This window comes from Dermochelys coriacea, chromosome 27 (genome assembly GCF_009764565.3).
Source record: "Dermochelys coriacea isolate rDerCor1 chromosome 27, rDerCor1.pri.v4, whole genome shotgun sequence".
NCBI lineage: Eukaryota > Metazoa > Chordata > Testudines > Dermochelyidae > Dermochelys > Dermochelys coriacea.
Window position 1 is genome coordinate 1,679,939 of NC_050094.1, and position 25,212 is coordinate 1,705,150.

The following is a 25,212-nucleotide window of genomic DNA, read 5'->3' on the forward strand; positions in this document are numbered from 1 at the left end:
TGCCCTTTGTTACCTGCCCCCTTTGCAGCTTTTGCCCCAACCTTTTTGCCCCAGCCCCCTTACTAGATTCCGTTTGTTTGCCTGCCCCGCCCATTTCCCTCTACATCCTTTGTTTGTTTGCCCTGCCCCAGCCTCTGAAGCTAGCCCCTTGGTTTCCCTGCCCTACCTCCAGCCCGCTTAGCCCCTCGCTCCGTGCGCCCACGTCCCCTCCCATGCGCTTGTGCTACTTCCCATTTTAGTTTACACCCTCTTTACTGCACCCCCAATGTTGTTGTATCCCCCCCTCCCCTAGTGCAGCAAGAGGAGCCGGAATTCCACCTTGTGTCAGTGTCTGACCCCAACCCCTGATTGCCCCCCATCCAGCCCACCCCTTTTGGTGCCCTCCTCCCCTGCCTGCAGCCTAGCGGGGAGGAGTGATAGACCTGCTTCCCGTTTTGCCCTCTTCCTTCTAGTGTCTCCCCTTCCCTCCCCGCTCATGATGGCGGGGGCCAGACAGGTGGGGCCCCTCCAGCAGCCCCAGCTACCCCTCCCCCGCCTGCCCCTCCGTCACCCCCCCAAGCTTCTACCTCCGCTGCCGAACCATCTGCCATCGCCCCCGCTGGGGCACCAGCAGCGACAGGCACCGGGGTGACCTCCACTGCTGCCACGTCTCTCACACCCTCAGATTCGGGGGGAGTCCCCCCAGCCAGCGGGAAGGGCCAGGGCAAGAAGAAGAGGAAGGGCCCCGCTAAAAAGACCAGGCCCTCCATGGCAGGGGCTGCCCCAATGCCCCGGCCCCACCGCCGGCTGGGGTGCCCCTCCCCGTTATTCCCTCCACCAGCTCTGGGGGTGTCCCTCCCCCGCCACCCAGGGCATACGCCCAGGTGGTGGCAGCCCCTCCACCTGCCGCTACGTCATTTCTCCTGCCCACCGGCTCCGCTACCATCTATAGCGGCCGGGGCCCCTTTCCCACCATGACCAGGAAGCACGGCGTCCGTTGCCTCCTGGTGCCCGCCTCACCCCACGTGGAGACCTATGTGCGGGCGTTGGCGAGGGTGGTGGGGCCCACGGCCATTGTGGCAGCCTCCAAAATGTATGGCAAGGTTGTCGTCTTCTTAACATCGAAGGCCGCCGCCCAGGAGACGGTGGAGAAGGGCCTGGGGGTGGGGGGGGTGTTCGTCCCCCTGGGCGTCCACCTGGTCCTGACCTCTGTCCCTCCCTTTCTCTCCAATGCCGCCCTGTTACCCGCCCTCTCTACCCTGGGGAAGCCCATCTCTGTCATCAGTCCTCTCCCGTTGGGCTGCAAAGACCCCACCCTCCGCCACGTCCTCTCCTTCCGCCGGCAAGTGCAGCTTCCCTTCAGTCCTTCCTAGTCCCCTACCAGGGAGCCCATTACGGGGTGCATTACTCCACGGGGGAGGCCCGGTGCTACCTCTGCCGGGCAATGGGACACGTCCGGAGGGACTGTCCCTTGGCCCGGCAAGGAGGGGCATCTGGGACCCCTGAGCCTCGGCAGGGCGCCGGCACCCCTGGCTGCCCGGTGCCCGAAACCACCCCTCCTCCTTCCCAGTCCACCTTTGCTCCCGCTCGGGCCCAAGGGGCACCTCCCCAACTATGCCCAGACGAGCGGGAGAGCCTCGCCCCCGCTGCTTGCAATCTGGCGGGGCCTGTGGAGGAGGGTGCGGCAGGGACACCGCCAAGCATGGGAGAGGGCCCGCCCCAAGGGGAATCTTCCCTCCCTTGTGCTGCCCCACCGTTACCCCCTCGAGTCCCTGAGCCATCGCCTCTGCCCCCTGACACAACCCCTGCTAGCCAGCCCCTGGATGATGCCATGGAGGGCTGGGCCCTAGTCCAGGGGAAGCGGGGCAAGCGGAAGGCTCGAGCTCCGCTCCTCCCATCGGATGCGGAGGCCCCCCGGAAGACCAGGAAGGGGGGCACTGATGCCGAGCCTTCCGCTCTACCCACGGGTGTGCTCTATCCACCGGTGCCGGCTGGGGAAGATGTGGCAGCACTGGAAGGTGATATCTCCCCTCCATGGGAGTCCCTCCCCTCCAAGACCCCCAAGGGAGCCCCTCCTGCCCTGGGGCCATCTGAAACCTCAGTATGCCCCGAGGCGACTGTCGTGTCTGGTGCCGGCAGGGAGAATCCCTGGGTGGCAGAAAATGATCGTGCTGGAGTCCTAAGGTGGCAGCTCCCAGGGGGTTTCTGTGATCCAACCCGTCACACCCAGCATTTGCAGAATTCCAAGTGTCAAGCTGCATGAGCTAAGTGACTAGTTTCAGGACATACAGAACTTTGATGGGAGCAAACCCCATGGTGCGTGTCTGGTACCCAGGGTTCTGCTGTTGGTATCTGCATGGCTGCAGTGTTTGTAATACAGAAGAGCAGGGGTAGGAGCATAACTGCACAGCAGTGGAAGGTTATAATCACACTGAAGATGTGAAATTGGCACTGGCCTATAACTTGTCTGAACTGAAGAGAAGGGAAACAATGCACTAAGGATCAGGAGAGGAGCTGCCCTAGGGGTGAGGGCCCTATTATTTGGGACACTTACAAATAGACTAGGCCAGCAGGGCACTGGACTGGGCAGGAGCCCTGGGGTTGAATGCTGGCTCAGCTGGTGACCTGAGGCATGTCAAGTCTCCCCTCCTTGCTTTTGGTTGTTTGGGGCAAGAAAGCTCTGTGGAGGTGTGGTGCCCAGCACCCTCTAAGCCCCTAGAGCAGCTGAGGAGGATGCACTGCTCCCAGCATGCCAGCAGCTTCCCTCCAGCATGAAGGCCTCAGCTCCCAGTGGTAACTGCAGGACTCGTGTCTCCTAGGTAATGCTCAGCGAGGCCAAGGAATGCTCTCAGATCCGAGTGAGTGATGCTCTCCCTGAGCTACCCCAGACCTTTCCCTTAATCGCCATGCTCTGGAGCGTATCCTCTCCCTGCTGCTGTTTCACTCCCTGGAGAGACAAGGTGGGTGAGGCAGAATCATCTCTGCGGGACTAGCTGCGGGGGGCGACGAGATGTGTGAGTGAAGACAGAGCTCTTGGCTGTAAGCTCAACTGTGTCTCTACCCCCCCCCCCCCACCAGTTGGTCCACTGACTAGATGCTACTGCCTCTCTCTACCCCACCCCACCCCACGGGACCAACCTCACGACCCCAGCCCTGCCTGCACCAAGGGAAGGTAGCGACGTTTCACACGCTGGCTGAGGAGGCCCCACTGGAGCAGCCGGGAACTGTAGCATTAGTGGGTTTATTACCAGATTAAACCAGGCCTCACAGCCAGGATATAAAAATAATGTATACAAAGGAGCAGTTCCTGTTTCTTAAAGGCATCGTATAAGTTACACATTCATTTCCCCATCCCCCACCCCGCCTGCATTGTGATGAGTGTCTGGGAGTGAGACCAAGCAGCTGGCATTTTGCCTATTAATTACAGCAGGAAATAATCACAGCTCTGGCTTGCAAACATGGCTAGTCCTGCTCTAAAAGTCTGGCCTAGCAAGAGGATCCATGGCAGCTGCATGCCCTGAGTCAGGCCGAGAGAAGGGGGGCGAGCACTGTGGAACTAAGGGCTCGATCTCAGTGGGCTCCTCTACTCCAGCAAGCGGGGGGGGCTGCATCATTCCACCAGTGACTGGGGCTGAGGCATGAGTCAGGGGGCTAAAGGGGAGGGGATGGGGAGCTGCAACCCACAGGCCTCTCTGCAGCTGGGTGCACAGCCATGCAGCTGGGAGCGTATACACACTGGAGTAGCTCTGCAGCCAGGAGGGCACAGCCGCATTACTGCAGCCTCCTGGCAATGGGGGCAACTGTGCAGCCTGGTGGGTGCTTAGGGCTTCGATAGACATCCCGGCCAGCCTTGCAGCCCAGAGCCAGTTGTTCTGATTGTCACTCATCTGCCTGTGAAAGGCTTAGCTGTATAACTAGAGGCCCCAGCCCAGCCCAGGGCATAGGGGGCACTAGGTCTGAGCTGTGGCCCCAGCCCCGCCCAGGGGTGGGGGGTGCAGATGGCATGGGGAAAGGGTGACACCTTGTGGTGACATGAGGAATAGCGCTGCTTTACCCCTGTTGATTGTCATTGTTTCTGAGCCTCCCTGGGGATGAGAGAGGGGCTGCTCCCATCCTGAGGCCAGGAGGAACAGCGGCATCCCCTCCCTCTCCCACGCAGTGCAGCATAACGAGAAAGCCAAGGAAGACATTTAAAAGCCACCCTAAAATACCGTTCCCACGTTGGGTGACCAGAGAAGGGTGTGACTACTCGGGACACTCTTTCCAGGGGGCAGGAGGGAGTATAGGTGCCTATGTAAGACAAAGCCCCTCGGTTCAGGACAGCTGGTCACCCTATTCCCACCTGCCAGCCAAGAGGGTTGGTGCAACAGCCCCCTCAGCCGAGCACCGCTCTGTAGGTCCCCCCTGCGGTCAGGCCGGGGCCAGGGAGTCGAGAGCCTGGGCGCTCTGTTCTCATTACAACAGAGAACAGGGCAAGGCAGTGTCAAGGCCGAGCGGGAGGCTGGGGTCAGGGTCAGCCCTAAAGCAGCACGAGAAGGCCAGTCGGACAAGATGCAGCCCATGGACTATAATCCCAAGCCAGACAGCATCTGCCAGACAGTGGGAAGGCAGGGCTAGAACAGACTGCGGGCAGACCTCACCCTTGGTGCACTGGGGGGCCCCCCCTCAGTGGCTGTGGTCCAGCCCAGCATGTGGTGTTGCGTGGGAGAGAAGAGGGATGGGAATCGCTACTGGGCCCTAACCCCCCTCCGGTCTCTCATGTGGAGCTCAAGCAGCTGCCACACACATTACATTCCCCCTCCCCCCAGAGCCACTTGGCCACTGGCTTTGCTGCCCAGGCAGCAGGGACATGGCCAGTGGGGGAGAGCCCGGTGCCAGATGTGCAGGGCTGGTTTGGGGGGGAAGGGTGTGCATGGCACCAGCTGGCACTCAGAGCAGTTAAGCGTCTTGAAGCTGCGAGCAGGGATTCTCCCATCAGTGTGAGAGTCCTTGGTTCAGGCCAGTGGCTATGGTAGTCCAGTCCCTGTGGATCACATCCACCTCCTCTCCCCTGGCAGGGCGGGGCGGTGCTGCTGGTTGGTCTCCTCCAGTCAGGGCATCACTGTAGGCGGGGCGGTCACAGCGAGATGTCAGGGGTCACCTGGAGGGTCTGGCCCATGGGTCGTTTCTTGCCGCTGCACCGGCCAGTGTCGCCGCGCCTGTACGGCTGGTTCCGCAGACCTGTGCCCAGAGGAAACGGAGCCTGGTTGGAGCCTGACCAGCAAGGGGGAAACCACGCAGCTCTTTGCACCTGCCCTGAGGCGATGAGAGCAACTCCTCTCACTGGTGCCTTTCACCCCCAGCAGCTGCTGGGGACACGTGCCACCCTAACATGCCATCGCGGCTGGCTGTGGGGTGGGAGGGGCCTTTCCCATCCAGCCGGCACTGGAGGGAAGTGGAACGCCAGGAGCCAGGGACACAGCTTCATATTGCAACACTTGCCAAACAGGCCAGCAGGAGAGGGCCAGCGCCTCGCCAGGCCTCCCCGTTCTGTGCTGGCGCCAAGGGAAGCACATCGCCTTCTGCACCAATTGGTGAGCCACCTGCCCTTTGTCTAGGCCTCTGCCGTCCCCGTATGGACCAGGCCCAACCCTACTGAGCATGAGCGCAAACAAGATCACAAGGCCCAAAGCAGCGTGGGCAGGGAAGTGACGGACAGACATACATGAGCCCCTGGCCTACCGCCTCCCTGGCAGTCGTGCTGCGGAGGGGACGGAGGCAGCCGAAAAGCATCCTCCCGCCTGACGCACCCAGCTCGGAGGGAAGAGGTGGAATTCCCGGCAGATGCATGCACAGGAATCTGCTCCCCCAGCCCAGCTACTCCAACGCAGTCGGTAGCCCAGACCTGGGCACCCCTCCAGAACCCAGCTCCCCAGGCAGGGGTTACCTAGAGCTACAGGGGGCTCTCCTCATTGAAGCTGGCCTCGCAAAAGAGCCGGGACGAGCGCTTGCCTGTCCGGGCTGTGAAAGGAACCGTCTTCAGAGCTGAGCAGAGCGATCCGCCGAGAGGCAGCAGAAGGGGGGGAGAGAGAGAGAGCAGGAGAGAGCCGCAGAAGGAGGTGAGGCCAAGGACGTATGAGAGACAGACCCAGGTGCACGGGGAAAGCTCAGCCCTGCACAGCGGCCAGGAGTGCTGCTTGGAGCCGCAACGATGCTCTAGAGGAATGTTGAGCCTCTGCAGGGTGGATGACTTGAGCCTGCCCCCTCTCAGCTGCTGGGGAGGTCAGTTCAGCCCAAGACCAGGGGATGGTTCGACTGTTGGCACAGCCCAGGGAGATTTGGAGGGCTAGAGATCCAGGGGCATTACGGAAAGGCAGCAGGGAGCCCCCAGGCTGAGCTGCAGCTGCCAGGCAGAGACGCTCAGTCCCGGCCCTGGCAGCTCTTTGCACACACTAATGCCCTACCAGCACACAGCACCAACCCACTGCACAGCTGGGGACACCAAACCCCGGAGAGGATGCAGCTCGCCCCAAGCACGGCAGTGCCAGAGCTGAGAACAGACCCCGGGAGCTCCCTGCTCCACCTATTGAACACATTCCTCTGGGCTATGCAGCCCACTGGCCCACCCCTCCCTGAGCCCCAGGGGACGGGAGAGCTGCCAGCCAGGCCAGGGATGGTACCTTGGGAAAGAAGGCCAGAGCACAGCCCTGTGATTGGCAGCAGGCTGCAGCAATGGTGTGTACCACATGGCAAGGCGTGGCAAAGGGGGCAAGGGTTAGTGGTCATGTGACATGCAGAGCCCAAAGAAAACTCATCACCGAGCAGTGGGCTCTTTCTGGTGCCACCTGGCCAGGACCCTGCTCTGCACCAGCTGCCCTGGCTTTGGCCCACTGGCTAAGGTATGGTGCGTTAGTTCCCATGGGCGTCAGTCTGTGGGTTCACCTCCCATGCCTGGGAGACCCTGCTGGTCTCTGGGTCTATGCCCCCTTACCCGAAATGATGTCCTCAATGGCACCATCTCCTTCCTCGTAAATGAGGGGCTCCTTCACCATCTGCTTCTTCTTCAGCTCAGCGATCATGTCCATCTGCTGGCGCTTGGCCTTGTGGACAGGAGACTGTAGTAGCAACCGTGGAAAGGAGAGAAGTTAGTGCCCTCAGCCATCTGGCCCCTCAGACAGTGTCTCCTTCTTCAGTAGGAGGAGATCCCAAAGAACTTTACAAATCAGATACAAGAATCACTTCACCCACCACAGAACTGCAGCCACCTCTGGGGTAGAGCATGGCAGCTGTGTACCAGTACACAGCAATGCTACACTCTGGGTTATGAGGAAGTGAAGAAGAATCCAATGGCCAGGGGAGGTATTAGCGAGACAGAATGTTGGAGCTGGCAAGAATCTGGCTCTGACACCTCACCTCTTGGGAAAGGCTCCTGAATAGCACATGGGACAGGCGCTTGGTGTCATGGCTGTGGGACGAAACGGGGCCCAGCTCTGGGGGTTACAGCTTGGCTCGTACCTTTGGCTCTGGCTTGCTGGGGGAATTGGACTCCACTTCTTTGGCAGCTGCTTCCTCTTTCCTCCACAGCTCGATGTCCTGCTCCACTTTCTTGGGAGGAGAACAGTGTGGGCTCTGGTTACACGGGCTGGGGCTCTACACCCACCACCCGGGAAGCAGACCCACTCCACCCCCTGGCTGCGAGGGATCGCAGCAGATGAGCTTGCAAAGCCTGGCTGGAATTGGCCCTGCAGGCAGGGCCCGAGGCCAGGCTTTGGGCAGACCCTGCTCGAGCCCCGCAGGGTTACAGCGGCAAATGGCCTCTGAGTGCCACGGGGCTCTGCCCGTCCCTCATGGATCCCAGATCCAGTCTGCCCAGCCAACATGCCCAGGGTCAGGGGGCCCCATGGGGTCCTTGCTGGTGTAGGCCAGTCCCAGCCAAGGCAGATTCCCAGGGCTGCTGCTATTCTCTTGCCATGGCATGACCAGAGCGTCGCCCCGCCCCCCAGCTCCTGGGCCCCTTTACCTTATAGGCCTTGACAAAGCGCACGAATATAGGGAAGAATATGGTGGGGGAGCTGGTCTTGGGGTTCTCCCCGAAGTACTCCACAGCTGACTCATAGGCCTCCTGCCGGCAGGGGGGACCCGTTAGCGCAGCCACTCCCAGGTAGATTCCCTGCTGGGGTCCTGGAGACCCCGCTCCCAGGCTGGCGTCAGCTGGCTGGGGCCGAGGAGCCTTGCTCTGCCTGGAGGGTGCCCCGCTGCAGTGGATGGCATTACGCAGGGCCAGCAGCACGTTCGCTCCGCCCATGGCTCCCCTTCCCAATGGCGCTGCCATTGGAAGCCTGCTCCAGAGACAGAGCCCCCCAGCAACCCCACCTGGGCCCTCCCCCTGCACCACCTTCCAACCAGGTCCCCTTCCAGGCCAAGAGCACCCCCAGCTCAGCCCCCACACCAGAGCATCAGCCTGCCGTGCACCCCCCTAGGCAGTCTCAGTCCAGCCCCCTCACCAGAGTATCAGCCCCACCCTGGTCTGGGGTGACCCACCCCCCCAGGCAGTCTCGGCTCAGCCCCCCTCTGGTCTGGGGTGACCCACCTACCAGGGCAGTCTTGGCACAGCCCCCACTCCAGAGCATCAGCCCCACCTTGGTCTGGGGTGACCCGCCCCCCTAGGCTGTCTCGGCTCAGCCCCCCAGTCTGGGGCGACCCACCTACCTGGGCCGTTTTGCTATCAGTCTGCAGCTTCTCCATCACCTCAGTGTTGGCCTTGAGGAAGTCCTTGAGCACCTGGCTGTCGTCCTGCCGCATGAACTCCTTGCGGGTCAGCTCCATACCCCGCTGCAGGGCCCTCATGTCCTGCAACACGCTGTCCAGGGACACTGGGCGGGCAGAGGAGAATGGAGTGTCAGTGGGGAGTGGCAGGGCTGCAGAGCCGGGCCGTCCTGAGCTCCTGTCCCGGCTCCTCTGACAGGCTTCACACAGCCCTGCCGGGACTGTGCCCTCCAGCTCCACCTCCCCAGGACTCAGGCCTGGCCCTGCCTGCGGGCACCCTGAGCTCCAGCCACGCTCGCTACCTGAGCCCGCCTTGTCCAGGAAGTGCAGCTCGGTGTAGAAGCCCGTCAGCTCTGGGTACTTCTCCATGATCACCCGCACAATGTAGTGCAGCAGCGTCTGCTTCCGGTCCGTCGACTTCATCTCCAGCAGCTGGGGAAAGGCAGAGTCAGGCTGGGGCCATGCCCAGGTGTCCACCCCCAGAACCTGCACCCAGCTGCCAGCCTCCGTCCCCTTCCCCATACTCAGCTGTCACCATCCGCCCCTACCCCATACCCAGCCGTCAGCCTCCGCTCCCTGCCCCATACCCAGCCACCAACGTTCGCCTCCTGCTGCCCCCATGTGCCCATACCCAGACTCGGCCCCCTGCCCCATACCCAGCCGCCACCCCACCAGCACCCATACCCAGCGGTCGCCATTGTCCCCCTGCCATTCCCCTCCAGTGCCTATACCCAGCCACCACTGTCCTCCCCCTGCCATTCCCCCCAGCACCCCTATCCAGCTGCCACTGTCTGCCCCCTGCCACCCCCCAACACCCATACCTAGCCACCACCATCCCCCCAGTGCCCATAACCAGCCACCGCTGTCCTCCCCCTGCCATTCCCCACCAACAACCTCCTCCCCCTGCCATTCCCCACCAACACCCATACCCAGTAGCTACCGTCCACCCCGTCGCCCCCATGTGTCCATACCCAGCCGCCAGCCTCTGCCCCCTGCCCCATACCCCGCCACCACCCCACCAGCACCCATACCCAGTGGTCACCATCGTCTCCCTGCCATTCCCCCCCAGTGCCTATACCCAGCCACCACTGTCCTCCCCCTGCCATTCCCCCCCAGCACCCCTATCCAGCCGCCACCGTCTGCCCCCTGCCACCCCAACCCCCATACCTAGCCACCGCCACCCCCCAGTGCCCATACCCAGCCACCACTGCCCTCTCGCTGCCATTTCCCCCCAATGCCCATACCCAGCCGCCACCATCCGCCCCCTGCCACTTCCCTCCCCTCCCTGTACCCAGCCACTTCTTCTCAGGGTAGATGCAGCTGTGTATTCCACGTGGGTGTGCGCACCAGCCAGAGCATTTTCCTGGCAGCACCCAGAGGAAGTGGCGCTCATACCTCGCGGCCACAGCCTCTCCCCTTCCCTGCCCCCCTGACCCTCCTTCGGTTCTTTCGTCTCTCCCATGGCTGGAGTCAGAGCTCCGGGTGGTTCTGAACCTCACAACTCCTCCTCCTCTGACGTGGCTGGTCCGGAAGCCCATCGTTAGCTAGCGCCTTTCATGCCAGCATTAGTCAGTTGGCTGGGTTAAGTGTTCCCCGGCGATGCCTTTGCCAGGGTTCAAACACCGTCAGTGGGGTTGGGGGGAAGACCCCCATCAATGCCCCCACAGGGTGCTTGCTCCACTTAGGCGAGGCCCCCATCAGACAGCAGCCTTTGATTTGTAATGTGTTCACAAAACACACTCGGGTGGCTGGAGACCTCTGCCTAAAGCAGCACCGTGTCCAGCAGGCCACGAGGCCTGTTTCAGCACCGAGACCCAGGGTCGGAGGGCACCCTCGGCCTCAGCGAGTGGTACCAGCCCGTAATTTGGGACCGGGGCCTCTCCGGCGAGTGCGCCATGGAAAGGGGCTCGTAAGACAAATCGAGACCACTCCAGGTCTCGTGGACACTCGTCTTCCTCCTCCAAGAAGAGCACAGCTACTGCTGGCATACAGGATGGAGCAGGTGCTTCCAGTCACTGCCCAGTACCACACAGGGGTGAGAGAGACCCCATACCATCGACTTCGGTTCTGGCCCCGGTGCGTCTATTGAATCGGGTACTGATGTGGGTGACTGTTTCCATGCCAGCAGCGTATCAGGCGGCAGCGGATCTCCCTTGCCTTTCCCTCCTAGGCTCTTCCTTAGTCCAGGGTTTCGCTGGGGCTATGGGAGCCACAGCCTCGCTGTCTGGATGGCCTGCTGCACCTCTGGGTCTGTCAGCACCGCATCCCGATGTGCCTTTGCCACAGACTGTGCAAGTGAGGCTGGTGCTGGGCTTGGCACAAGGACCTCCTCGGCATCACTGGACGTCACGCCGGCAATGTTACCACGGCGGCACTCCCCAGCCTCGCTGACTTCGGTCAAAATGGCCCAAGCGCTGCACTCCTGCAAGGATTCTAGAGCTTCCTTGGGTTCCTTGGGGGTGTGCACACCGGCGGTGCAAAGGTGCCACTGCAGGTCAGTGGCCGCAGCACTACCCACAATGCCCCCTTGGGTAATCTTTCCCTCCCCTGAAACAGCAGGACTACCCCAGACAGGAGCATCGGGTTCTGGCTTCGGCCAGGCAAGATACCCTCCCCCAGCCTCCTTTGTCCAGCACAGGGGTCCAGTCTTGACTTTCACTCCCTGTCCCCTCCGTTCAGGGACAGGCTTGATTAACACCCACAGCTGGGTCCTAAGCACAGTCAGATCAGGCTATGCTCTCCAGTGCCTCTCCCCTACTCCTCTCCACCCTGGCTCCCTGTCCCATGGGCTGCAGGCACCCCCCGGATGAGTGACTGCTGCTTCCTGAGCAGGTCCGCTCTCTACTAACTTTGGGAGTGGTGGAGAATTTTCCTCCAGAGCACTGGGGCCAAGGTTTCTATTCCTGGCACTTCTGGTTCCCAAATCCAAAGGCGAAGTAAGAATATCCTCAACCTCCAAAGCCCCAACAAATGTGTCAGAGACGTGAGGGTCTGATGGTCTCAACTCTCCTCCCCACTCTGGGTCACCACTCGTTGGCTGCTCCGGACCTTTGGGACACTCAGTTCCATGTGACGATTCTCCCGAGCCACAGAAGATTTCTCCGATTTGTTGTGGCAAATGGCCATTTGCAGTGTACAGTCTTTCCCTTCGATCTGTCTTCTGCCCCCCCCCCCAGTGGTTTTTACCAAACGTCTGGGCTCAGGAAGAAGGGAATCTGTGTCTTCCCGCCCCTGGAATACCGGTTACTAAGGGGCAGGCCCAGAGAAGTTCTCTCTCATGTGCACGTTACACTGTGCTGACTCGACCGTCTGGGTCTCACCCTAATACCAGGAAGTCAACATTGGGCCCCACTCAGAAAATGGAGTTCATTGGGTCCTAATAGACTCTATGATTTAAGGGTGTTTTTGCCAACTGACAGTTTTCAGACAATTCTCTGCCTTTGTCTCACTCTGCACTTCAACCTTCCAGAACAGTTCAGAGGTACCGAAGGCTCTTGGGCCACACGCTCGCATGCCCACAGGTGAGTCCATTTGCCAGGCTGCATGTTTGCCCTTTTCAAATATGGCTCAGTACCATTGACCGTCCAACCCTTCCCACTCCTGGACTGCCTCACTCACTGATCCTGGGGGATGGTCCAGGGGAACGTCAGGGCATTCCCTTCATCCAGCCCTTACCGATCTGGACTGTGGTCACCATCACCTTCCTGATGGACTGGGGACCACATCTGGTGTTTAGGGTCTGTGGTCGGAGCAGGAAGCGTCACTGTATATCAATGTGCCATCTACAATGCCTGTCACGCTTCTCTAGGCGCATCGGGGCTCAGTGGCTCGCATGATCGATGACAATAGCGCCGCGATGTGTTATGTGAACAGGGAAGGGGGTGCCCACGCTGTGGCAGTTCTACATTGGGTTCTGCTTGCCCAGAGTCCAGAACCATCTCGTGACCATCTCAGCAGGAACTTTTCCCTGAGTCAAGAGTGGTCCTGGGAGTCCAGTGTCCTGCGCGTCATTTTCACAGCTTGGGGCACCCCAATGATCGCCTTGCTTGCCACATGGGACAACAGGAAATGCCATCTGTTCTGCTCCCTTCCACCTCTGCTGGCAAGCGGCTCTCCTGAATGCTTCTCCTCCACTCCCGACTATCCCACAGGCCATCAGTCGTCAGGCCTTACAGTTAGCTCATTGAAGGTGCCTCTGGTGGCAATCTCAGTGTTTCATCTGCCAATTCATGGAAGATTGGTGTTTTCCAATATCATGGTAGCAAGACTCTTAAAAGAAATCCTTCCTCTCACTGGTGCTGGAACCGGTTCCCTTGTGGGACCGTCACTTGGTCTTGGCAGCGCTGCTATAACCCCTTCGAGGCTCTGGCAACTTCCCCCTTTTCTCTCTTGTGTCAAAAACCTGCGTTCCTGGTTGTGATGACACCTGCGTGGAGTCTGGGAGCTGCAGGCTTTGAAAGCAGAGTCTCCTTACATGTAATTCTCTAAAGAGTGATGTTGAGGCTGCACCCAAAATTTGTGTCTAAGGTGGTCTCTCAATTTCATCTGAACTAGGCGGTGTATTTACTATGTTATTTCCTAAGCCACATTCTTCTGTGGAGGAGCAGTGTCTCCACACATTAGATGTCAGACAACATCTTGCCTTCTACCTGGACAGGGCTAAAATCTTTCCATGCTTTGCCTTCTCTCTGTGTCGTATGCAGACCGTGCGAAGGGACAGGCAGGCTCCATACAGTGGATAACTTCCTGCGTCAAAGCGGTGTAAGAAACAGCTTTGGCTGGGGCGCTGGGACAATGTGCACAGTGGCGGGGGCTGAGAGCCACTGATCCAAACTGCAAACCCTGAATGTGATGGAAACCACCTCAAGCCCAGGGGCATGGCAGGCCCCCCAGTTCCAGCACCTCAGGCTTTGGCTACACCCCCTCAAGGGGTGCGAGCTCATTAGACAAAAGCACAAGCTACGTCAAGAGCTTCACTCTGTGGTTTACAGTCCATTAAGCCATTACCGTGGCACCCAGAGCAGATGCAGGCCTTGGTAACGTGACCCTGTAATCCCTGTGCAGGCAGACGCCGAACTCGCCTCCCAGGTCCTGCTTGTGAATCACCACGTGGAATACATGGCTGCATCTCGGAGAAGAAGAAACAGTCACTTCCTGTATCTGTGGTTCGTCCAGATGGGATGCAAACGTCTCTTCTACAGCCCCCACTCCGGCCCCTCTGCATCGGAGCCGTATCTCAGGGGCGTTTGGGGTGAAGGAACAGAGAGGGATCAGGGCGCCGCTGCCCCATACAGCCAGGGATGGGGTTGGCCACGAGGTGCAAGTGCTGCCCCTATGGGTGCTGCTAGGGAAAATTCCCAGTTCTGGTGCACTTGGCATGCACGTGCCAAAATGAAATATATGGCTGATAGCATCTGGAAGAACCACAGTTACAGGGAGTAACTGCTTCCTGCCCTGCCACTTCCCCGTCCCGTGCCACTCCCACAGGGCCCACACCCAGCCAATACCACCCACCCCCTGCCAACCCCCACCCTCATCCACACCCAGCTGCCGCCACCCACGCCCCACCAACCCCCTAGAGCCCACACCCAGGCACCACCGCCTGCCCCCTGCTAACCTCCACCTGCATCCACTTGCAGCCACCACTGCCCACCCTACCAACCCCCCAGATCCCACACCCAGCCAATACCACGCACCCCCTGCCAACCCCCACCCACATCTACACCCAGTCACCACTGCCCGCCCCCTGCCAACCCCCCAGAGCCCACACCCAGCCACCTGCATCCACATGCAGCCACCACTATCCACTCCACCAACCCCCCAGAGCCCACACCCAGCCACCACCGCCTGCCCCCTGCCAACCTCCAGCTGCCACTGTCCACCCAGCCAACCCCCCAGGGCCCACACCCAGCCAGCACCTGCCCCCTGCCAACCTCCCAGGGCCAACACCCAGCTGCCACCGCTCACCCCCTGCAAACCTCCTGCTCCCTTCAGTTCCCAGCTGTCACTGTCCACTTCCTGCTAGTCCCCCGGTGCCCACACCTAGCATCATCACCCCTCACTGGCATGATCAGAGGAACAGAGAGGGGACACTGTTTATGCCCTGACAGTGAAAGCAGACTTTGCAGACCCTTCTGATCTAGTGCTGGATTTTCTCCCTGGGGTGGCAGACCTGGCTGATAGAGTCAGGAGCCCCCAGATGCCAGCTCCCCACTTCCCCAGCATGAGACCCACAGAGTGAAACCTGCTGCTTGACCCTCCTCCCCCTTGTCTGGTCACAGCAGGTGCTGCCTGGGGACTATTGGGGTTCCTGTCCCCAGAAAACTGTGGGCCGAGGGGGGCCCTCCTCCCCAACAACCTACCGCGTCGAGGCTCTGCAACCGGAAGCCATAGGCCGCTCCACGCTTGCTGCTGTTCATGTAGTTCCCGAAGGCCAGGACGATCTGCAGAGAGATGGCTGCTAACGATCACCAGTCAGGGCAGTGCCAGGTAGCCCTGCCAGGCTGCAGCTCCCATGGGCAGCCAGGGCACAGAGCACCGATTCCTGTTAGCCAGCCAGGCGGGGCACCCCCCTGGAGTGTGGAAGTGGCCTGGGCAGGGGGCAGAAAGGCACTGAGACTCATCCCAGATGTCCTGAGCTGCCAGGCTGGGCACCAGACAACTGGCTGCAAGGCTGCTGGGGGAGTCTTCTCCCAAATAAGACACTGCACCCAGCCCAGCCCGGACCCTCCCCCGCAGCCTAGCCCAGACCCTCCTGCCCAGCCCAGCCTAGCCCACCCCCTCCCCCACAGCCACAACAGGACCCCAGCCCAGCCCAGCCTGGACCCTCCCCCCAGCCCATGCCCCTAAAGAGTAGCCCTCTGCCCGCCCCTGAGCAGGGAGAGACTCCAATGGTGCCGCCGGGACAGGCAAGCCCAGCCCAGGGCACAGGAACCCCCTCTGGCCTTGCCCTGTCCCCTCACCTCCAGGATGTTGCGGAGCTTGGTGGAGGACTTGAGGGACATGGAAGCTGCGATGATGGCATTGAGTTGCTGCAGACAGAGGGAAAGGCGGGTGAGATGGGCCAGCAAGGCACAGCCTGGGTCCAAAGTGCCTGCAGAGACTGCCTTCTGCTCAGCACAAATCACCCCTCCCCCATCAGCACGCTGAGCCCACCCCATGCAAGAGTCTCCCCAGGTATCCCCACCGGGGAGCCCCCAACAGTACCCAAAGCTGGGCTCCCACCCCAGCCGAGCCCTGCCCAAAACAAGGAACCCCACCCACCCTGAACGCACCACGACACCAGTCCCAGCGCTTTCAGACAGCCAATGACACTCAGGATGGGTTCTGGACCCGCTCATCCGAAGGCCCTGGCCCTTGGTCCTGACCTGCAGCCCCTGCCACCCCAGCTCTGGGCTCCCCCGGCTTGGCTGCCCCGGCCCTGGGCTCTCCCACCCCATAGCTCAGCTGAGACACCACCGTCCTGGCGGGCTGCCCTCCTTGCTCTCCCAGCCCCAGAGGCAAGCTGCCCGTGCAGATGTCCCCCAGTGCATGTGGCAGCTCTGATAGCTAATGAACTAGCTTGAGATGCACCAAGGCTGTTCCCTGGGTCTCCTGACCTGATTGGGCAGATTGGAAGCCAGATTGCTGAAGACTAAATGCCCGCGATCCCCCAGCCCACCCCTCCCCGCACTGGGCCTTTCTCTGGAGGCCTGCGATGCTTCTCCACACCCCCAAGCCCCTGCTCGCCGATCTCATCGAGTCCCGGAGGAGGCTCAGGAGGGAGTGTTGCGACGTCATGACCCCTGGCCCCCGGCAGAGCCCCCGCCCGGGTCGCTGCGGGGGCAGGCCAGGCGGCCACCCGCTCTGGCCCATACCGGCATCAGGAGCTGGGCGGTATCGCTGAAGTTGCCCAGGAAGTTCATGATGTTCATGCGGTCAGCGAGGCGAGGGATTTGGCTGAATCTGATCATGAAGATGTCCTCGTCCGACAGCTCCGACAGTGGCCGCTGCTCCTTCTCGTACTTGCGGATCAGCGTCAGCTCATACTCGGTGGGCAGGAAGCGCTGCAGCAGCTCCAGGAAATCCAGGCTCAGGCTCCGCAAGTCGTACCTGGGGGAGGGAGGCAAACAGGCCAGTGCAGCATCGCACACCCAGCTGCAGGGTCCCTAGCAGGGAACAGAGCCTTAGCCGCTCATCTCCCCGCCCCATTCGGCCTGCAGCTCTGGACCGCTCCCCTGAACAGCCACTCCCGCCAGGTGGTCCTTCCCATGCCAGGCTTGCTCTGAGTTCTCTGGGGCTGAGCTCCCCTCTGATCCTCGCCCACGCCCTGTCACTTGGCCCTTCTGTGACTCAGTCCAGTCTGCTCTCAGCCCTCTCCGCCCTCCCAGCTCTTCCCTTTTTCCCATTGACCAGAGTGGCAGATTCTCTCCATGCTTCAGTGTCCCCCTGTCCCCTCACCCTTGATGTCTCTGCTCCTCTCCCATCACATGGTCTGCCTTGTCAATTCTCAGCCCTGGTTCACCCCCAAAATCCACTTCCTGCTCTTGTGCAGCGGAGCATCTCTGGAAGTTCAGACCATGCCGACTTCCATTACAAGTTCATTCTCTTCTCCAGTTCTACCATTTCCCTAGCTACATGGCTTTACTTTCCAGCCACATTGAATCCCATACCCACCACAGACACGTGTTGCTAGCTTCAGCTCTCCCACCCCCTCTTCACAGAAATGTTACTTTCACAAAGAGATAACAGACAAGATCCAGTGTGACCTCCCCATTCCATCCTCTCCCCCCTTCTTCCTGTCACAGACTCTCTTCTGCTCTTCCTTTGCCATCCCAGTGACTCCATCCCATCCCATCTCCTCCCCTCCCCTCAGGTACCTTTCCCTCCCAAAACAAGGATGCCTTAGTCTCTTTCATACGAAACCACCCATCCTTGACTCCCCTGCCTCTCCTCCTCTCCAGGCTCCTTGAACGCAGTGTCTGCAAAGGCTGCCTGCAGTTCTCCAATCCCATCGCAGGGAATTCACCAGCACAGCTACGAGTGCTACAATTACACGGGAAGTTTCCCCTGTAGACAAGCCCTTAGACCCGCTCCAGGCATCTCTCGCTCCTTGTATGCCATCAAATCAGCTCTTACCAAAATCTAACAGCCTCTTCCCAGCCAAATGCCAGGGCTCCACTCCCTCCTCTTCCTCCTCAACCTCTCAATACCGGCGACAGCTCCCTGCTTCTGATTCCATCCTCCCTCCGCTCTCATCCCGTCCACATTCTCCCATCCCTCTCCAGCTGTCCCTGCAGCAACCTGTTCGCTGGGCCCCCCATCCTCTCTGTGGGCATCCCCTGCTCCTCATCCCTGGCCCCTGCTTCTCACTAGGCCCTCACCTCCAAGCCAGGCTTCCGATGCCAGCCTTAGCCAGAGATGCCCAGACCCGCCTAGCCAGGCTCCCCTCCCCACAGCCCTACACCTCAGCTCAGCCTCCCGACGTCAGCTCCTGGATGTCTGGCCAGCAACTTCAGCTCAGCTGAGCTTTGGGCCCCTCCAAGCCTCTCCCCGCCCCTGGGGTTCCACCCCCCCAACCCTGGCCATCACCTGGGCGTCTCCTCTCACAGGCCCTGGCTCTAGACCAGAAGTGGGCAAACTACCCATGGGCCATATCCGGCCCGCGGGACCCCCCTGCCTGGCCCCTGAGCTCCTGGCCTGGGAGGCTAGCCCCTGGCCCCTCCCCTGCTGTCCCCCCTCCCCTGCAGCCTCAGCTCGCCGCGCCGTCGGCGTAATGCTCTGGGCTGCTGGGCAGCGCAGTTGCAGACCCGCAGCCTGACCAGTGCTCTGTGCTGTGTGGTAAGGGGGCAGGGAGCTCTGGGGGTTGGATAGAGGGCAGGGGAGTTCGGGGTGGTGGTCAGGGGGCAGGGGTGTGGATAGGGGTCAGGGAAGTCAGAGGGCGGGGAACAGGGGGGTTGGATGGGGGCAGGAGTCCCGGAGGGCCATTCAGGAATGAGAAGGGGGGTTGGTTGGGGTGGCAGGAGGCAGTCAGGGGTGGGGGGCCCAGGGGTGATCAGGGGACAGGGAGCAGGGGGTGGTGGATGGGCAGGAGTCCCGGGGGAGCTGACAGGGAACAAGGGGGTTGGATGGGGCAGGAGTCCCGGGGGAGCTGACAGGGAACAAGGGGGTTGGATGGGGCAGGAGTCCTGGGGGAGCTGTCGGGGGGGGAGAAGCGGAGGGGTCAGATAGGAGGCGGGGGCTGGGCCATCCCTGGCTGTTTGGGGAGACACAGCCTCCCCTAACTGGCCCTCCATACAATTCTGGAAACCTGATGTGGCCCTCAAGCCAAAAAAAGTTTGCCTGCCCCTGCTCTAGACCCTCCAGCCAGGCTGTGTACAAGCCGTGTGCTCCTTGCTAGCTCCCCTGTCTCCTGCCTCCGGCTGCAGCCAGCCTGGGCTCGGGCCGGAACTCACGTCTCGATGGCCTTGCAGATGCTGTCGATGCTGAGACCGCCCTTGCGGAGCGTGATGGCCAGGTTCTTGGCTCGGTTGGACTCGATCAGCGTCACCTTGCTAGGGGCCTTTTGAACAGCCTTCACCTTCAGGGTGCTGATGTCTAAGCTGGGGCCCTGGGCCTTCGTCTTGAACTGCTCCTCAAAGTCATTCATGTCCAGTTCCTGTGGGGAGGGAAGCGGAGAGGCAGAATGCAGCAGGACAGAGATGGAGAGAGGGAGGGGGAGCACCAGCACAATGGGGGGGGGTGTGCAGGGAGAGAGGGGGAGCCCGTTTCTCTAGGGCTGGGCCGGCTTCATACTGGTGACGTCCATGAAACTGTCCCAGCACTAGAGCCCCTCTCCAGGGTGCTGAAGAGCCTCCTCCAGCCACTTTCCCAGCAGGCTGGCAGGCAGGAGGCTCTTCCCTCTGCTTCCCGCACGCTACTGCCCCATCTCGCCTCCCTGGGCTGGAAGACGAGGCTGGTCTGTGCCAGGGCTGGGTGCTCCCGGGCTCAGGAGCACACACGGAGTCTCGCGACACCAGGCTGCCAGTCCAGCCTGCAGGCCCTTCAGGCAGTCTCCACGCAGAAGTGCCTCAGCCAGCACAGCTCAGAGCCTGCTCCACCCCCCAGCCTATCCGCCCGGGGCAAGGTAGTCTCACCTGCAGGACCTTCTCGTCGTTGAGCTCGTTGAAGACGGTCCCGTTGATCTGGGTGGGTTTCAGAGCTACCCAGTTGAAGATGGGCATTCTGAACTTGGTTTGAATAGGCTTCTTGATCTTGATGGCTAGCAGGAAGAGGGAGGGAGAGGAGTGGGCTGGAAAGCATGGCATGAGCGCCCACAGAACCAACCTGCAGCACCAGGACAACCAGGACCTCACAGCTCCTCCAACACCATCACAAAGCTTGCAGAAGGGTTTTCATACCTCCTCCATAAGAGCACGGCCCAGCTTGCCAGGGGCATTGTGGGCAATCTCCTTTCCCTGGAGCATGGCTTTGCCGTTGGAGGCAAGGTGGCAGATGGACCGATGTTCTGATCCATTTGGCAGAAGGCCAGGGACCAGGCTAAGCGGCCAGGACCCGAGCTGAAATGGCCACGGGTGCAATACTGAGTTAGATGGCTCGATGGTCTAATACAGGCTGGCAGGGGGGTTTCAAGGTTAAGTCAGGGGGTGAGATCGGCCCCAGGTCATTTTCAGCTGAAGGCTGTTTAGGGATGGCTGTGAAGTGATGCGTGTGATCAGTCTCCACATCACACCCAAACCCATTCCCCTGGCTGGCTCAGCAGGGATGAGGGCTGTCTGGACCAGGGGGACTGACCATCCCTTTTGTGATTAGGGTGACCAGATAGCAAGAGTGAAAAATCAGGATAGGGGGTGGGGGGTAATAGGAGCCCATATAAAAAAAAGCACCAAATATCGGGACTGTCCCTATAAAATGGGGACATCTGGTCACCCTATTTGTGGTGTGAATGATGCTACGCTTGCTCAGTGGATAACCAGGGGACCCGTCTTCCCAGGGCACCCCCGGCCCCTCTGCCCAGCGCTGTGCTCTGGCTCTCACCCTGCACACGCCATGGACACCATCGCATCCTGGAAACTGGACTCACCTGAACTGGCTGCTGTGCTCGGGCCACTGACCTCTCCAGCTGGCATTCCCAGAGGCGGGGGGGGCGGGGGGGGAGGGGCCAGGCCACCCTCCACTGAGAGGGGAGGAGGTGGTGGGATTTCGACCCCAGGAAGGGGTGGGGCTGGTGGAGGGGTGTCGCTCCCAGGAAGGGGTGGAGCTGGAGGGGGTGCAGAGGGTGGGGCTTGCTGCTGAGAAGGTAGGTTGACAGAGCCTGTGTCTTCGCTGTGGGGCAGTGGTGGGGGAGGTGGAGGCAGAGGAATCGTCTGGGCAGCAGCAGGGGGTGGCAGTGGGGAGCAAATGGAAGGAGACGGGAAATCTGCAAAATAAGGAAGAGAAATGTCACCCACTCACCCTGCCAGCAACGGAGAGACTAGGCTCAGCAAGAGGCAGAGGCGTCTGTCCCCAGCCACTGACCTGCTGGGTGACCTCTGGCAAGTCACCGCCCCCACTCTGTGCCTCAGTTTCCCCATTTGTACCATTGGTGTATGAGGCTGACCCTCCTCTGCAAAATGCTTTCAGATCCTCAGCTGGGAGGTGTAGACGGGGAGCATATCTGAACAGATCTGTGCACCCCTGGCCTGGGGGCCCCGATCCCAGGCAGCGGCCCGTGTGCACCATGGGACGAACACAGGCAGCCGGTGGGCAGCGGGGCCAGCACCAGCAGGTGAAGATCCAGCTCCCTGCCTGCGAAGAGCCACCCTGCGGGCTCCGGGGTTTGCAGCCCCAGCCGGGACAGGCCAGAGGGGAGGAGCTCAGGGGTGGGCCATGGTAACCCAGTGTTCAGAGCCTCACTCCCAATGCCGAGGTCCTATTAACCCCTGCAGCCCCCCAGCTACGCTGCCCACTGAAGGTACCTGTGCTGGTAGAGGCGGAAGCTTCTATCGTAACTGTGGGGACTGCTGTGGTTTCCATGACAACAGGGACAATCTCGATGGCAACGGCTCCCTCTGGCCCACGCAGGATCCGGACTAACCCCTTCTCCTCCAGCTCCTCCAGCTTCTGCTCCAAGGCCGAGGGACGGGCATCCACCGGCCACTGCTGCGGGGGGGGCCGGGCTTGGCCGCTGGAGTCATTGAGCCGCTCCTGAGCGGACACACACAGCGCAGCGGGCATCAGTGCCACCCCCCCTCACAGGCGGAGGGACCCGATCCCCTCTGCCTCGCGCAGGAGCCAGCGGGGACCAGCCCGCCCGCGAGATCCAGAGGGGGTTGGGAGGGATCATCCACGAACAGAGAGAGGCACCACCATGCCCCCCGCCCCATCTCCAGCACTGGCAGCTGGGTACCAGGAGCCCACCTACAGCAGGAGGGCCCCCGTCCCAACCCTGCCGCGCTGGGAGAGGAGCCACTCGGGAAGGCTGACAGCAGCATCCCCCCCCACTGCGAGATCTCAGTGTGGGACCATCTCCCCACTGGAATGCCCCCCACGCTCCCTGTCTCCCTGCCCCCACCCCGCCCGACACCTCTCTCACTGCGCCCCCTGCACCTCCCCACTTGGCCTCACCTGCCCCTAGCCGAGTGCACCGCCCTCCCCTCCCCGCTGGTCTCACCCGCAGCGTCTCTGCTTCACGGCGCGTCTGGCTCAGCTGTTTCTCCAGCTCCGCGATCTTGGCCATTGACTCATTCTCCACATCCTGGAGCTTCTCTGTGAGCTGCAAGAGGAGCCAGCGCTCAGCCAGTCCCCCATGAGGGGTGGGCCTGGGCACAGGCTCCCAGCATCCCGAGGGAGGAGGGGAGCTGCAGGTGACACAGCCCCGATGCCAGGAGACCACACTGGGAGCCCCCTGCCCAAGAGAAAAGTCCCAGTGTCCCCCCTCCAGCTGGCAGGGTCTGGGAGAACTCCTGGGACAGCAAGCCCAGGCCATGGGAAACCCCTGGGCTAAGCGGCGGTGCCAGCGCACTCACTGCCAGGGTCAAAGCTCCTGGTCCGATAGAGCCACAGGCGGCATGGAGGCCTTGTTCCCTAGCAACTCCCATTGGTCGAAAACGGGAACAGCAGGACCAAAGCAACCAGCCCTCCTGTCCCAGAGCTGGGCGGCGCTAGGGGCCTGGAGAAGCAGCCCTGGAATCCCTCCACGCTCTCAGGTCACAGAGACGCTGAGCACATGGCAGCGTTTTCCTGCCCATACGCAGATCGGCTCCTGCAGCCACCCTTAGCAGGAACGGCTCCACGCTCCCTGCCTGCCCTGGCTGGAGCCCCAGGGCCCTTACCTGCCCCACTTGCTCCTGTAGGTCCTCCATGTGCTCCAGCACAGCATTCTTGGTCTCTGTGTCCTCCAGCAGGGCACCCACATCGAAGATATTATCCAGGTATGCCTGGATCTGCACCTGCAGCTTGTCGCTCTCCGTGTAACGCAGCCTCTGTCACAAGACAGCAAGGGTCCCCATTCAAAGCCAGGCCCAGCCCAGCCCTTGACCCTACCAGGGAGTCCCATGCGTCCTGAGTCTATCGTTCTCAGCTGAATGCACAACCACCCACACCTCCTCTTCTGGGGTCTCAGCGCAGCCTCTAGAAACACCCTGCTCCTCCAGCCAACACAACTGGTCTGGAATGTGGCTCTGGGGAAGAGGGAGCCAGAGGACCCCAGTCCTAGCCCAACCCTTCTCTGTCCCAGCATTTCCAGGCTGCGTGGCCAATAGCCCAGGCTGGTATGTTACACGTGGTGCGTGCAGACGAGGCCCATTAAAGGAGATGGCTGTAGACAGAGGATGACCCTCGTTGAGAGGACAGTGGCTAACACCTCCAGTGACAGGGGCATACAGACCAGCCCCCTCTCCCCTCTCCCCTCTCTCAGAACTCAGGGGGTCAGAGCAGCCTCACCTCCAGATACTCATCCAGCCCCAGGTGAGTGAACTCGTATTGCAGGAAGACGCGAAAGTTCATGTTCTCCACCGAGTGCACCACGATGTTGATAAACTGCATGCAGGCCACCTGCCGGGGAGCCCCAGGGTTAGCACCAGAGCCTCTCCTTCCACCAGGGCAAGTGGCGGGCAGGGGGTAGTGAAACACAAGCAGGGACACTATAACCATCAATGACCAGCACCAGAAGCAGCTGCCTGGCCTCCCAATCTCGTGACCTTGCCGCTCGAGGCTCTCGTGCTAGGCACATAAGCCAGCGTAAACAGTTCCGGCACGCATGAGATGGCGTTTCCCAGTGCTAGTGCCCTAGCGTGGCCGCAGAGTGCTTTAAGGAACCAGCAGAGAGGAGGCCCAAGGTCAAGCAAGTCAGCAGCAGAGAAGAGAATCCCGGTGTCCTGCCACGCGCTCCAGAACACTGTCTCCCTTAATCATACCGGAAGAAATCACCGATTGTTTTTGTTTGGTGGCTAAACCCTAACTAAATAAATAAATAACTCATTTTGTTTCAAACCAAAGTGGGATTTTTTTCGTTTTTTCCTCTCAATGAAACAAAAACCACCACCACAACGTCATTTGCACCAAATGCAACGTTCGGAATGCCGACTTGAAACAAAAGCGTCAACCCAGTTTGTTTAGACATTTGCTAAATAATCTTTTTTGCTTTCAGGCTTTTTTGTGGCTGAAACTATTCACCGTGTTCGGCCCAAATTCAGTGCCCGAAAAAGGAATTTTATGGTGAATTTACTATTTGCCAAAGAAGTGTCACCCAGCTTAACACAGCCACGCTTAGTGGGAGGAGAGGAGGCAAGCCCAGAGCCAACACAGCTGCTGGATACAGGGAAAATCAAGCCTCGAAGACCCAGTCAGAGGGGCTAATGGCATTTGGAACTGCCCCCTGCTAGCTCCAAGAGAGACCCTCCAGACTTGCAATATATAAACTACTGTCCTCTAGTGGTCTGATGCCTATGCACGCTAAAAGCCCTATTACTACTGACCCCAAATGTGATTCACCCGTAATTCAGGTAGCAGAGGCCTGGGAGTGAGGTTACAGATTCTTTCCTCAGTGCCGCACACGTATGGTTTAACAGAGGGCTGAAGGCCGTGTTTGGAGCCCAGGATCCATCCCAGGGGCAGTGGGGCATGCCCACCTATGGTGACAGGCGGAAGGAAGGGGAGCTGCAAACAGCTCTTTCCTGCACTAAGCAGATGGAAAAACCAGCCAAGTCTTCACATCACATGAGCCCTGAACACTCAGGCAGCAGCAGCACGTTATGGATGGTCTGGGGGATGGGGCAGGCGACGGGGCTGCCTGCCCCCCTCTCCCTCCCCGCGTCAGTCTCCTCCCCCAGTGCTCACCATGAAGTCAATGTTACTGTCCTCATTTCGGAAATACTCCATCAGCTTCTCAAAGCGATTCTTCTCTCCGCAGACCTGTGGGCAGGAGCAGAGACCACTCAGCGTGGGCGGGTTCTGTGCCACGGGCTGCTGCTGCTCCCTGCCCAGGAGAGAAGCCACCCAGCGAGGGAGCCGGGTCCAGATGGTGCCATC

General features: G+C 60.6%; 1 protein-coding gene across 13 annotated transcripts in view; it reads right to left on the reverse strand.

The window, feature by feature from the left end:
* Positions 1 to 3,204: 3,204 nt before the first annotated feature.
* FMNL1 (formin like 1) overlaps positions 3,205 to 25,212 on the reverse strand; it is a 65,807-nt gene continuing 43,799 nt past the window's right edge. For 7 of the 13 annotated variants that reach the window (XM_043503276.1, XM_043503279.1, XM_043503278.1 and 4 more), the window contains 16 exons: positions 25,021 to 25,095; positions 23,626 to 23,736; positions 23,016 to 23,165; positions 22,355 to 22,456; positions 21,660 to 21,888; positions 20,786 to 21,121; positions 19,839 to 19,963; positions 19,158 to 19,360; positions 16,581 to 16,815; positions 15,687 to 15,755; positions 15,087 to 15,167; positions 8,668 to 9,156; positions 7,979 to 8,080; positions 7,474 to 7,563; positions 6,950 to 7,073; positions 3,205 to 5,199 (listed from right to left, as the gene is read on the reverse strand). In XM_043503276.1, coding sequence (XP_043359211.1) covers positions 5,096 to 5,199; positions 6,950 to 7,073; positions 7,474 to 7,563; positions 7,979 to 8,080; positions 8,668 to 9,156; positions 15,087 to 15,167; positions 15,687 to 15,755; positions 16,581 to 16,815; positions 19,158 to 19,360; positions 19,839 to 19,963; positions 20,786 to 21,121; positions 21,660 to 21,888; positions 22,355 to 22,456; positions 23,016 to 23,165; positions 23,626 to 23,736; positions 25,021 to 25,095 — 2,625 coding nt within the window. In that variant the 3' untranslated portion in view covers positions 3,205 to 5,095. Of the gene's footprint in view, positions 5,200 to 5,905; positions 6,004 to 6,949; positions 7,074 to 7,473; positions 7,564 to 7,978; positions 8,081 to 8,667; positions 9,157 to 15,086; positions 15,168 to 15,686; positions 15,756 to 16,580; positions 16,816 to 19,157; positions 19,361 to 19,838; positions 19,964 to 20,785; positions 21,122 to 21,659; positions 21,889 to 22,354; positions 22,457 to 23,015; positions 23,166 to 23,625; positions 23,737 to 25,020; positions 25,096 to 25,212 lie in introns of all 13 variants that reach the window. The other 6 variants (XM_038385668.2, XM_038385667.2, XM_038385666.2 and 3 more) reach the window with 2 other exon arrangements.